Source organism: Cryptomeria japonica, chromosome 6 (assembly GCF_030272615.1).
Source record: "Cryptomeria japonica chromosome 6, Sugi_1.0, whole genome shotgun sequence".
NCBI classification, from domain to species: domain Eukaryota; kingdom Viridiplantae; phylum Streptophyta; class Pinopsida; order Cupressales; family Cupressaceae; genus Cryptomeria; species Cryptomeria japonica.
This window is the reverse complement of record NC_081410.1, coordinates 547,430,257-547,443,516: the sequence shown is the minus strand read 5'-3', so window position 1 is coordinate 547,443,516 and position 13,260 is coordinate 547,430,257. Positions and strand designations below refer to the sequence as shown.

At 33.6% G+C, this 13,260-nt stretch overlaps 1 protein-coding gene across 1 annotated transcript; it reads right to left on the bottom strand.

Moving 5' to 3' along the window:
• Window positions 1–9,835: 9,835 nt before the first annotated feature.
• On the bottom strand, window positions 9,836–12,219 carry LOC131073007 (uncharacterized). Its single transcript, XM_058009340.2, has 3 exons — window positions 11,797–12,219; window positions 11,608–11,710; window positions 9,836–9,935 (listed from the first exon to the last, which is right to left on the bottom strand). Exons 1-3 carry the CDS (start codon window positions 11,991–11,993, stop codon window positions 9,900–9,902), a joined length of 336 nt encoding a protein of 111 aa, XP_057865323.2. The 5' UTR covers window positions 11,994–12,219; the 3' UTR covers window positions 9,836–9,899.
• Between the last annotated feature and the right edge of the window lie 1,041 nt (window positions 12,220–13,260).

Sequence of the window (13,260 nt, the reverse complement as noted above, 5' to 3'; positions counted from 1 at the left end):
CAAGCCTAGGGTTTCCCTTTTTAGGGTTTCTTGACCTATTAGAGGTTAATTTTCTTCTTTGTTTGATTATCACAATACACTTTTGGTGAATATTGAGCTCAAATCTTTTGAGCATATTTTTCTGTGTTTTTGTTTTTCAAATTATTTGCTTCCTTGCTTCTCCTTGTAATAGATTATTCAGCTTGCAGAAGATCTTTAGGATCCTATGGGGTTGTATTTCTCAACTCTCACAACAACCACCAAGGATTTTTGCCATTTATTTCAGAAGTGACCTTGAGGCAAATCTTAGACACCACCCTATGCCTTTGTAATGCATTTTGAAGACTTTTTGGCTCTGTCATGTTGCCATGATGCACTTGCACACATAGACGTCTTCTCTTGCACCCCTTTTTTCCTCTTTCAGAGATGAAGGACATCTTTAGGGATGACATTCAACACTCAATCTTATCCCTTCTGTTGAGCAGATCAGTCAACCCAGTCTTCCTCCCTTTTGCAGATTTTTTATAACCTAACCCTAGGAGGGTTAGGGTTTCAGCCATAGTTTTCATTTTGAGTTATGCCTTAGATATAAAGGCAATTTTTGTATTTTTCTTCAGGATCTTCTTTTCTTTTCTCATCAACGAAATACTTGTTTTCATGATTTGTAAAAGTTGTCTTGCCTCTACATGAATAAAATTTGCTTATCTTGCCTTTTTCAATTTTCACAATTTGTGTAGTCTTTACCTTCTTGTGTGAATGCATCCCTTTTTTGGTTGTCTTGGGTTATATGTGACTATGTTATTCCCCCCTTTGAATTTAATTTGTGAACTAAGTGTAGTTCCTCTTGTTATTCATAAGAATCCTAACCTTCACATTTCCTTAGGTGATAGGTTGGGATATAATTTGTGTAGATACAAGAAGGAAGATCACATTCATTTCTAGGTGTGAACCTCAATTTTCCCTTTCATTCATTCCCTCCTTCTCTCTTTTCCCTATCAGATCATAGATTAGGTTTTTATTAGTGTTGGGTTGGTCCAACACTCTACATTTGGGTTGGATAGGAAGTCAGAGTTCTCCAGGGACTCAATGTCACTCTTGTATGTCCCACACTTGGGAGATTGTTTCTATGTTTCACAAGGTTGATGATTGAAGTAGTCACTAGTTAGGACGGACCTCAAAGAGATCAATTTGGACCGGTCAACAAGAGTAAACACAACAGAAACACAAAGATATGATGGAGGCAATGTAGAAAAGATTGAATTAATTGATTACAACCGAGCTATAGAAAATTGGCTCACATGCCTGCTAGAACATGCTCAAAGTACATAATAGGTCACAACCGGGACCTCAAATCTCAAGATCTATCTTCTATGCTCAATCTTACTTCCTCGTTACATTCTAATGCTCTATTACAATGATTTATATGATCCAAGAGGATCCAAATGACCCAAAAAGGGATCAACACCCAAAGAACAAGACCTAATGTGCAAAACCAACAAGGTCGGCCTTTGCCAAGAGATTCCTTTGGAAAATCCAAAGGATGGAGTGTAAATCATGGGAAAAGGTCTGCCACATGACAAGGAACATTGGAATCAACACTTACGGATCCACAAGATATGGAAGGGATCCGATAGATCACCAATGCAAATAGTTCCAAGCAATCAGTAATAGGAAACTATCAACCGGTAACAAGAAACTGTCATGGAAACCGGTAGTGATATGTTGCTGAAAAATTATCCAAATTTTCCAAGGTTTGGAAATAAGGAAGATGATCAAGTCTTCAAGTAAAATCCAACTCCATAGGATTCAATGAGCCAAATCCGGTACACATAGAAATAAATGCTAAAACTACAAACAAAAAAAAACATAAAGGAAAATATTTTTGGTTGATGCAAGATTGCCATGAATCGGGGATGCTCTTGCATCAGACATCCAATGTTATAGAAAAAGTAAGTCTCTCACTTTGCTGGGGTTAGAGGAAAACCAAGGTGGTTTACCTCTTCTTGAGAAATCCAAGATGAATCTTTAACTGATATGTCCTTCCACTTCACAAGATATTCCTTATATTGACTACTCCGGGTACTACGCCCAATCCTAGTGTCCAAAATATCTTCAATCTGATCCGGTTCCTTTCAGGGCAACTGTTTCTCCAAGTTTTCAATACTGTCCTCACTGAATTTGGGTTCATGATACCCATGAAGATCTGCAATGTTAAACATAGGTGAAATACTCAGACTATCTGGTAACTCCACTTCATATGCATTCCCAGAACTAAACTTTCTCAAGATCCTGTAAGATCCAAACTTTCTCATTTGCAACTTGTTATAAGTTTCAATTGGAAATCTTTCTTTTCTCAGATATACCACCACTTCATTGCCAACTTCAAATTCCTCATGTCTCCTCTTCTCATCTTCCTTCTCCTTATACTTGTTGTTCATGTCCTCCAAATGTTGCTTAACTTGAATATTTAAGTCATTCATGTGATCTGCAAATTCTTCTGCTTCTGAACTTCTCCGATCTTCAATGCTAATATCTCTTAATTCTGATATACCTCTAGGATGCACTTTGGTAACAATCTCAAACAGTGTACTTCTGATACTCATATTTACTGAATTATTGTAGGAAAACTTTGCTTGTGCAAGAATTAAATCCCAACTTTCAGTTTTATCTCCAACTAAACATCTCAACAAATTTCCCAAGCTCCAATTAACTACTCTCATCTTTCCATCATTCTGTGGATGAAAAGTAGACCTGAACTTCAAATTTGTCTTCATCTTCTTCCAAAGTGTTCTCCAAAAATAGCCAACAACCTTAGTGTCTCTGTCTGAAGTTATGCTCTTAGGTAACCCATGCAATCTAACTACTTCCTTGAAAAATAGGTCTACTACATGCAATGCATCAGATGTCTTCTTACAAGGTATGGAATGAGTCATCTTTGAGAATCTATCCACTACCATAAATATAGAATCATTTCCTCTCAGTGTTTTAGGTAATCCAAGTATGAAATCCATGCTTATATCCTCCCAAGGTCTTACTGGTACTATCAAAGCTTTATACAATCCCACATTTTGACTACTACCCTTTGCAACTTGACAAACTCTACAAATTTGCACACATTTCCTAACATCCTTATGAATTTGGGGCCAAAAGTAATGCTCACTCACCAATGCTACTGTTTTGTCAATACCAAAGTGTTCAGATAATCCTCCAATGTGTTTCTCCTTTATCATATTCTCCCTCATAGAGCTCTTAGGTATGCACACCTAAACTCCTCTGAGTAACATCCCATCCTAAATGAAATAATCCAACCACTTGCTTCTATCTACCATAACCAGTTCTCTACATTCTCTCTAAGGTTCTGAAAAATCTGGGTCATCATCATACAAGTTCTTCAATTCCTCAAAGCTTAATACTGCCACTCTCATCTTTGTCAACCAATTCCTTTTCCTATTCAATGCATCAACAACTTTGTTAGCTTTCCCACTTCTATGCTTCAACACAAAGGTGAGACTCTGCAAAAATTCTACACATCTCATATGTCTCTGATTCAACTTACTTTGATTGTTCAAATATTGCAAAGCTTGATGATTTGTATACAACACAAACTCCTTAGGCAACAAGTAATGTCTCCACTTCTTCAAGGCTTGAACTATAACATAAAATTCTTGATCATACATTGAATATCTCCTACGGACATCATTGAATTTCTCACTGAAATAAGCTACTACTCTCCCTTCCTGATTCAAGACTACTCCTATTGTTGTGCCACTTGCATCACAACCCACTTGAAATACTTTATTGAAATCTAGTAAAGACAACACAGGCTGCTCAGTCACCTTCTACTTCAATAGTTCAAAACTTTTTTTTTCTCTAGTGGTCCACTTGAATTTCTTCTCATCCCCTCTCATTGTCTTAGTCATAGGGTTACAAACTGAACTAAAATTTCTGATGAACTTCCGATAGAAACTAGCCAATCCATGAAATGATCTTAGCTCTCCAATGCTTTCCACTGTAGGCCACTCAACAATTGCTTTTACTTTCTCAAGTTCCATCTTCAAACCATCCTCAGATATCACAAATCCTAAATAAACTAACTCATCTTTCATGAAAGTACACTTCTTAAGATTTATTAGCATCTTTTCTTCTCTCAACCTCTGCAAAACTTGTCTCAAATGCAAAAAATGCTCCTCTTTTGTCTTACTAAAAAATCAGAATGCCATCCAAATATACAATAACAAACTTACCCAATAATTTCTTCAATACCCCATTCATCAAACTCATGAAAGTACTCGATACATTAGTTAACCCAAAAGGCATCACCAACCATTCATACAGTCCTTCATTTGTCTTGAATGTTGTCTTCCACTCATCTCCTTCTTTGATCCTAATCTGATGTTATCCACACTTCAATTCTATCTTTGTAAAGTATTTGGCTCCACTCAAACAGTCCATTATGTCATTCATCCTAGGCAAAGGAAATCGATATTTCACTGTGATCTTGTTTATTTCTCTAGAATCAGTACACATCCTCCATTCTCCATTCTTCTTAGGTGCTAATACTACTGGTACAGTACAAGGGCTTAGACTTTCTTTGATCAAACCTTTCTTTAACAACTCCTGCACTTGTCTATTCAGTTCTCTATTCTTTGTCGATGTTATTCGGTGTACAACTTTGTGAGGCAAACAAGCTCCGGTAACCAGGTCCATACAATGACTGATACTTCTTACAGACGACAATCCATCAGATACATTATCTGAAATGACGTCTTCATATTTTTTCAGCAAATCTTTTATCTCTTCTGGTTGTTCCTCTTTATGCTTTGGATTCTCAATCTTCTTAGGAATTAAGGCAAAACACACATTCTCATCTCTCAATCTGGCTAGGAATTTCCTTCCATCCACCAAACAGATTCTAGCATTCATATAGATTTCACTCTTCAAAGGTTCTTCAAAGGGAAAAAAGGTTTGATTCATCCCATTGGCCACAATAGTGTATGCATTCTTCCTCCCATCATACATTGCCTGTCTATCAAATTACCAAGGTCTACCCAACAAAAGGTGACAAATATCCATAGGCATAATATCACACAAGACTTCATTATGATAATTCCTAATTTTCAATTTCACCAAACATTGCTCACTTACTAATAACTTATGTTCATCTTGAATCCATGCTATTTGATAAGGCTTAGGATGTTTCAATCTTTTCAAATTCAAATTATTCACCATCTCTTCTGAAACAAGATTATATGAACTACCACTATCAATAACAACTTTACAACATTTATCAGATACCTTACATTTGGTCTTGAACAAATTCTTCCTCTGCAAGGGTTCTTTATCTCTCCTAGTATGACACAAAGTTCTCCTCATCATCAACAGTTCTCCATCTTTCGATTATTATCTAATATGATGGGATTTTCTTCAACCACTGCTGCTCTACGGTATTCTTTGTCTTCTTACACTCGAAATCACAATGTCCTTCTCCTCCACACTTAAAGCAAGTTCCTCTAAATGTCCTCTTGTCTTGTCTTCCAAAATTCTCATTCTGGTAGCCATCCAGTTCTCTCCTCTGGTAGAAATTTCTATCATCTTTCCGATATGAATTACCTTTTTTGCTTACTTTCTTGTCCTTGTTCCAATCTATACATGTACCTCTTCCTCTGGTATATCCTCTTCCTCCTTGAAATCTTCCTCCAGTAAAACTTCTACCTTTGCCTATTTGCCATTGCTCATGTCTTTTGTTTAGCTTCTCTTTAGCCTTCAGGGCATACTGGTAAGCCTCTTCAACACTCTATAATTTGATCAAACTGAGTTCATCTTGTATAGACACCTGCAATCCATTCAAATATCTTGCAACTTGTTCAACTTCATCATCAACATGTCTGGATCTGATATTCAACTTGTAAAATGCTTCAATGTATTCCTTCACACTATATTCCTTCTGTCTCAAATTTTGCAACTTTTGGAAAAAATTTACTTGATAATCAACTGGCATAAAGTTCAATTTCAACTTAGCAACCATCTGATCCCATGTCTTGATCTTTTCTTTACCTCTTCTCTGTCTATCAACATACAAATTCTCCCACCAAAGAGATGCATGACCTTTCAACCAGGTACATGCATATTTCACCTTCCTTTCTTCTGTAGTGTTTTTCAAAATCAAAATATTTCTCCATCTTCGAGATCCAATCCATCAATTCATCCGATTCCAACTTTCCATCATATTATGGTGGGGTAAAATGAGGTTTAGTATTTGCCCTACTCAAAACCCTCAAAAACCTTTCCTCATCTGAATCAATTGCCGATGGGTTTACTTGTTCTACCAAGGATTATTCTCCTTGATATTCACTTACATCTTCAATGTGTCGGCCTCTTCTCTGTGTTATCTTCACAACTTCCAACCGAGATGCTATACCTCGCAACATTTCCATCACAACAGGGTCCATATTTCCATGCGCTCCACCATTTCTAGTTCCTCTTCACGCCATCTTTATGCCAATCCTCTGCAGTTGTAGGTCGGATCTATAGTCTGACACCCTACACCAAAAATATCAAGACAATGCAATCTCTAGAACAAAACTTGCTCCGATACCACTTGAAGAAGTCACCGATTAGGAGGGACCTCAAAGAGATCAATCTAGACCGGTCAGCAAGAGTAAACACAACGGAAACACACAGATATGATGGAGGCAATGCATAATAGATTGAATTAGAACATGAATACTGATTACAACCAACGGTAATAACCGGGTTACAAAAAATCAGCTCATAGGCCTGCTAGAACATGCTCAAAGTACAAAATAGGTCACAACTGGGACCTCAAATCTCAAGATCTATCTTCTATGCTCGGTATTACTTCCTCGTTATATTCTAATTCTATATTACAATGATTTATACTATCCAAGGGGATCCGATCGGCCCAAAAAGAGATCAACACCTGAAGAACAAGACCTAACGTGCAAAACCAACAAGGTCAGCCTCTGCCAAGAGATTCCTCCAGAAAATCCAAAGGATGAAGTGTAAATCAAGGGAAGAAGGTTAGTCACATGCCAAGGAACATCTGAATCAACGCTTAGGGCTCCACAAGCTACAAAAGGGATCCAATAGATCACCAATGCAAATAGGTCCAGGCAACCGGTATTAGAAAATTGTCAACCCGTAAAAGGAAACTGTCATGGAAATCGGTAATGATATCTTACTGGAAAATGATCCAAATGCTCTAAGGTTTGGAAATAAGGAAGATGATCAAGTCTTCAAGTAAAATCTATCTCCACAAGATCCAGTGAGCCAAATCCGGTACACACAACAAGAAATGTTATAAATGCAAACAAAAAACAAAACATAAAGGAAAATATTTTTGGTTGATGCAAGATTGCCATGAATTAGGGATGCTCTTGCATCAATGATCAAGGTTGATCATCACAGGGTGCAACTTTTGTGACAACAATTGATTCCTAAACTAAGGTTTGACCTAAGGCAAACCCCTATCCCCAACATCTTTCCCTCTCTTTTTCTATGCATAAAATAGGTGCAGGACTTGTACTTGTGAATTCTAGTAGAGTCAAGAACAATGAACAGGTTCAACTTTTAATAGTGGAAATTTTGGAGGACCAGGAAAAAATTGTACTATTGGGTCCCAAAAAATCAAGCCGAACTTTTGGGAACAAGTTCTAAACATATTATTTTTCCCAAAACTATTTGTGGCTTCATGGATATCTATAGTAGTATGTTTTTGACAATAGACTTCAATTATTCATACTTTTACCCTAATTTCACAATTACATTCAACTAAAAAAGAGGATTACTACCCCCAACCAATGAATCCAATCAAAATTTCAGCCCTTTCCTTATTTAGATTGTGACTAGATCTATTGGATTCATTCCTCTTTCAATGAAATGGGTAAATTTGGCTTATTAGTGGTTTTATTATCTTAAACCCTATTTCCTAATTTTACACCATTACACCAATGCTTTTAACATCTTGCAAATATTTGATTTAGTGTTTTCAAATATGATATTTCATAATAGAATTCACAAAATTTATTTGGTTTTAAATTACACATGTGATTAAATTACTCATTAGCTATTTTTATCAAAATCATGTGTTGGATAATAGCTTCTTTCATTTCATGTTGCTTGCATTCATTCATACAACTCTAATGTATTGCATTATGAGGGTTTCAAATATTTTTCCTACATTCAAGTCATTTATCAAAGCTTTCATACATATTTTAGCTTGTTATATGATGATATTTTTAAAGAAGTTAATGGAATAGTTGGATTTCATAAAAGCTTTGGTAGATGTTTCAAATGGAAGCTAATGTTCTAGAGATGATATTGAAATGAATCACACTTGTACCTCTCCTAGAGTATCTTTTATTCATGAGGAAAAAAACAATATTTCTATCAATGATATCTCCAATGGAGATGCAATATTGAAGAGTAACATTGAACCATCCTCTTCTCACAAAGATACTTTGGTGCAAGAGAGACAAGGTAAACATATTAATCTTAGTACATAAATCACTTTAAATCCTCCTCAATCTCCTTGATCTTATCTTAATCACCGACTTATTCTCCTTGAGCTTATCTTAATCACCGACTTATTCTCCTTGAGTTTATCTTAATCACCAACACATTTTGAGGCAAGATGATGGTATGCATTTTACTCATGACTTATCTCCTAGCATAACATTGACCAAAGATGAAGCTTTAGATGATGAGAATACTTATTTCCAACTTAAAAAGGTGGACATAAATAATGGTGATAGAAATGAGAATCTCTCTACAAAGGTTCTTCCTCCCTTATTATTCCATTCATTTGGCTTTTCAACATGTCCTTACACAACAAATTACAAAGAAGTCCATAATAAAAATCTCCCTCTCCTTTATCAATTCATTTACCAAAACCTTGTCCATTTATCCCTCAAGGGACAAGACCTATCGATTCTAACAATCAAGAAAAGCTAGCAAAAAGAATCTTTTGGAGACCCAAATATGATGAAACCATTACCTTTCCTTTTGTAAGATATATCAATAATTATAAGAACAAAGATGGTAGTGTGTATTGCCTCTTTCATCTATGAATATGAAATTAGAATTATATAATAAGTTGATCATTTTTAATAAAATTCCAACCTAAAAAGGTGGACATGAATAGTGGTGATAGAAATGAGAATCTTCCTACAAAGGTTCTTCCTCCCTCATCTATTCATCTGTTTGGTCGTTTAACATGTCCTTACACAACAAATTACAAAGAAGTCCATTACAAGAATTGCCCCCCTCTTTTATCAGTTCTTTCACCAAAACCTTGTCCATCTATCCCTCAAGGGACAAGACTTATCTATTTTGACAATCAAGAAAAGCTAGCAAAAATTATCTTTTGGAGACTCAAATGTGATGAAAACATTACCTTTCCTTTTGTAAGATATATCAATAATTATAAGAACAAAGATGGTAGTGTGTATTGCCTCTTTCATCTAGGAATATGAAATTAGAATTATATAATAAGTACATCATTTATCAAATATCTCAATATGTGTTTGATAATTCTACATCAATGAACATAACATCAGTATAAATGACCCATATAAATAAATAATAAATAAATTAATTAAAAAATACAAATATGATAAAATATAATTCAATACTTTTTTTATATGATAAGCTTAAAAATTTATTTCTACTACATTAAAATTATAAAACATTCATCTAAAAACCTTTTATAGTATTAATATTTATACAATCCATATTTATTAAATATTATATCAAATAAATTTACATTTACACATGTTTTATAACATTTGTATAACATTAACATAAATTACCTAAACAACACTATATATATAACACATCTTGAACATAAAACTTATATTCCATGTAATATCCATGACCGATACATATCACAATATGAATAATCAACACCGAACCTCTTGAAACTTATCATCCAAAACCTGTTCCAAAAAGTATTCGATACATCAAAGATGTTTATACAATATATTATATATGCAAAAGAAAAGGTATGAACTAGTTTTTTTCATGCAAGGTAAAAGGGATATTGGTAAGGAATGAAATGATATTTAAAGTTATAATATTTTTATAATCTATTTAATATTGTTTGTAGTTTCTAAAATAATTAAAAATGAAGTTTGTCACTAATTAAATTTAACTTGATTATATATAATGAATATATTATATCATATATTTGTATATTGTTTTAGAATAAATTTTAGTTTAAAAATTTGAATTATATATATATATATATGATTGGAGCTATGCTTTTGATTAGAGCTATGAACCAGTGGGGACACAGTCGGCCCCCCAATCCCCATTACATATCTTACCCCAAGTGGGAATTGAACTTGGGTCTCCACAATGAGAACCGATAAGCTCAACCCCTTGGACTTATTGAATATATTTTTATTATTATTAAAAAATTAATTTAAATTGTTAATTTTTTAAAATTATAAAAAAATATTTTTATTGTTGATGTATTATGTTGAAAGGTATAATTATAATAGTAGTAAGATAAAATAAAATAAAGTGAATCCATAATAAAGCTAGTATTTTAACCAGTTAAGCTCAACCCTTGGACTTATTGAATATATTTTTATTATTATTAAGAAATTAATTTAAATTGTTAATTTTTTAAAATTATAAAAAAATATTTTTATTGTAATTAGTGATGTATTATGTTGAAAGGTATAATTATAATAGTAGTAAGATAAATTACAATAAAGTGAATCGATAATAAAGCTTTATTAACATTTATTTGGTGGTGATTTACATTGTAAAATCTCATTACATAGATGTAAGATCTTAATGGAGTGAGTGGATAATGGAAACCTCTTTACATAAATTTGACAACCATTTACATATTCAATAGTCATTACATATAAGTTTATCTTAAAATTAATATTACTTACATAATTATCTTTAATAAGTCTATCTCAATATGTAATTTTGAAGCACCTATACTAAGTTTTTGACATAAATAAAATAGACACCTCTAACTTGATATCTTAACATCTTTACTAAGTTTATATATAAATCAAAATATATTATTATCTTTCAACATCTTTTAACTAAATATATTTAAGATATCTACACTAATACATTATAAACCTATCGAATTATGAAAAAATAACATATATACATGAGAAAGTGTATAAGATTTCAGGTTCTTTCAAAACTTGCTCATCTATGATTGTTTTTTGAGTTTATGTTCTCTTTTTTACTGTGAGACAACTTGACTGAAGTTTTGCAGCTGTCTAACTCTTTGATATAAGAGTTTGAGACCCCTTCAAAACCTATTTCGCCCATTTAATCAAATAACATTTATACAAAAAAATTATCACTTCTTAACCTCTCTTCTTTATTCCCTAAAATTTTATTGAGTCATAACATCTCTTTAAGTTTCTTCTTGTTCTCCTTTTATTAGTGGGCATTTAGAGCTATATGACATCACTGTTCTTCTATATCAGTATTATTATTATCTCAAAAGGCAAAAGAACATGTAAGTCTTAGAGAAAACACTTAAATTAATGGCTCTCTGCAACCTTTTAGGCTACAAAACTCCAAATCTCCAACAGTTGATAGAAAAATGAAAAACAAACTATTGCCTACCTTTGTAGGGGCACCAAGTGGAACATGCTTGGGAGCTTTTTCATTTCTAGCAAGCAGACCAGTGGAAACAGGAGACAACAAGGAATCTGTAGGACTCTTGTACCTGCAATAAACTCAATATATTTCAGACCAGGCCATTATCATAACATCAATAAACCCCTCCAAAACAATATCAAATAAAAAGCTTGCCTCTCACAGAAACCAGAGAAGTTATTCAGAGGGACTTTTACAGGACTGATCTTTTTATGATTCTGATTCTCAATATTCCTTTCCTTCAACACACTTAAAGCTTTATCTTCCTTCTCCATTCTTGCACACTCCATGATAGCATTCTCCATTCTATCTATATCAAATGAAAAACCTCTCTCTGCAACTTCTTTCTCCATACTTAACAAAAACCTGAATAAGAATACCTTAGAACCAAAAGAATCCAAATCCAAACAAAAAAACTAGCAACTGGGTCTTGAAGCTCAAAGCCTCAAATATAGAAGCATGAAATAAGTTATCTGAATTTGAATGGCAGTATAGCAGGAAATGAAAATGGATGCTATATATATAAGATAAGTTGCTTAAATATATGTAATGGAGATGAACCAGTCAATGGTGTTCTACACTGTATTGGTCCACAAGCATGCTTCCTGACAACTTGATAAGGTATTTCAATGCTTAGAAAATGAAACTAAGGCCATCATTCTTAGCTCCTTACCAACCTTCTGGTACTGTAATAATTAAGAAAGGGCCCCCTCAAAGCACGCTAGAATAGAGCTCCTGGTTTTTTTTTCCATTTTCATGGCTAACCTAATAATATCTACTTTACATGCTGACTGCATTTACTTAGTGTTTTTCATACTTGGAGTTGGAATTCCACTTTACAAGTCAAAGGTTCAATTAAAAAATTAATATTTCACCAAGATTATGATTGCATGGTATGATTCAACACCAAACGCCATGGAAAGTTATAGAGAATTCACAGTTTTTTTAATTCCACACACCCAGCTCATAGATAGCCCCCATAGTTTTCAGTTCCACTTTTGTGTGTTCCAACTAGGCTCATCATTAATGTGAAAGGGAAACAAATTCTTATCCGTAAAATATTTTCATACTTATTATTAACTCTAAAAGATTTTCATAGTTACCCATTTATGATTTGGATTAAATATGTTATGAAAATAGTAAGTCTAATTGGTTGGATATAATTGGTGAAGGTGATGGCGTGTTTCTTAATTACACCAACTACTAAAGTTTAAATCTTCTATGGGTAAAAAAACGATTGTTTTGTATTGCCAGAAATATTTATTCTCTTTAGTATTACACACAAGCTTAGATTGTATATACATGTGTTCTTAGTTTTATGTTCATGCCTAGCTTATAAATGGGTGTTGTTTTGTTTTGTTGGATTATTTTGGTGGATGCTTGAATGGTGCAACTTCAATTCATTGCCCAAGATCTTTTGACCTTGGTACAAGATTTTCTATTTAGGCATACCTCCCATGCAAGCATGTTGCCATTCACGTAGTCGCTCTATCCCTAACATCATCTTTGCAAAATATTGTTGGAGAAGCCAAGGTCTAAATGCAAAATCAAATGAGCTCAATGATCAAATATCTAAAATAAAAAGTCATTTAAAAATATATAATGGAACCCTTGCATATA

Bases quoted from the DNA above. Each gene is read 5' to 3' on its own strand.
- LOC131073007 (XM_058009340.2), bottom strand. From the start codon at position 11,993: ATGGAGAAAGAAGTTGCAGAGAGAGGTTTTTCATTTGATATAGATAGA. The intron at 11,711-11,796 runs GCAAGCTTTTTA...AGTTTATTGCAG, and splicing joins TTCTCTGGTTTCTGTGAGAG to GTACAAGAGTCCTACAGATT. The intron at 9,936-11,607 runs GTAGGCAATAGT...TTTTTGGAACAG, and splicing joins CACTTGGTGCCCCTACAAAG to GTTTTGGATGATAAGTTTCA.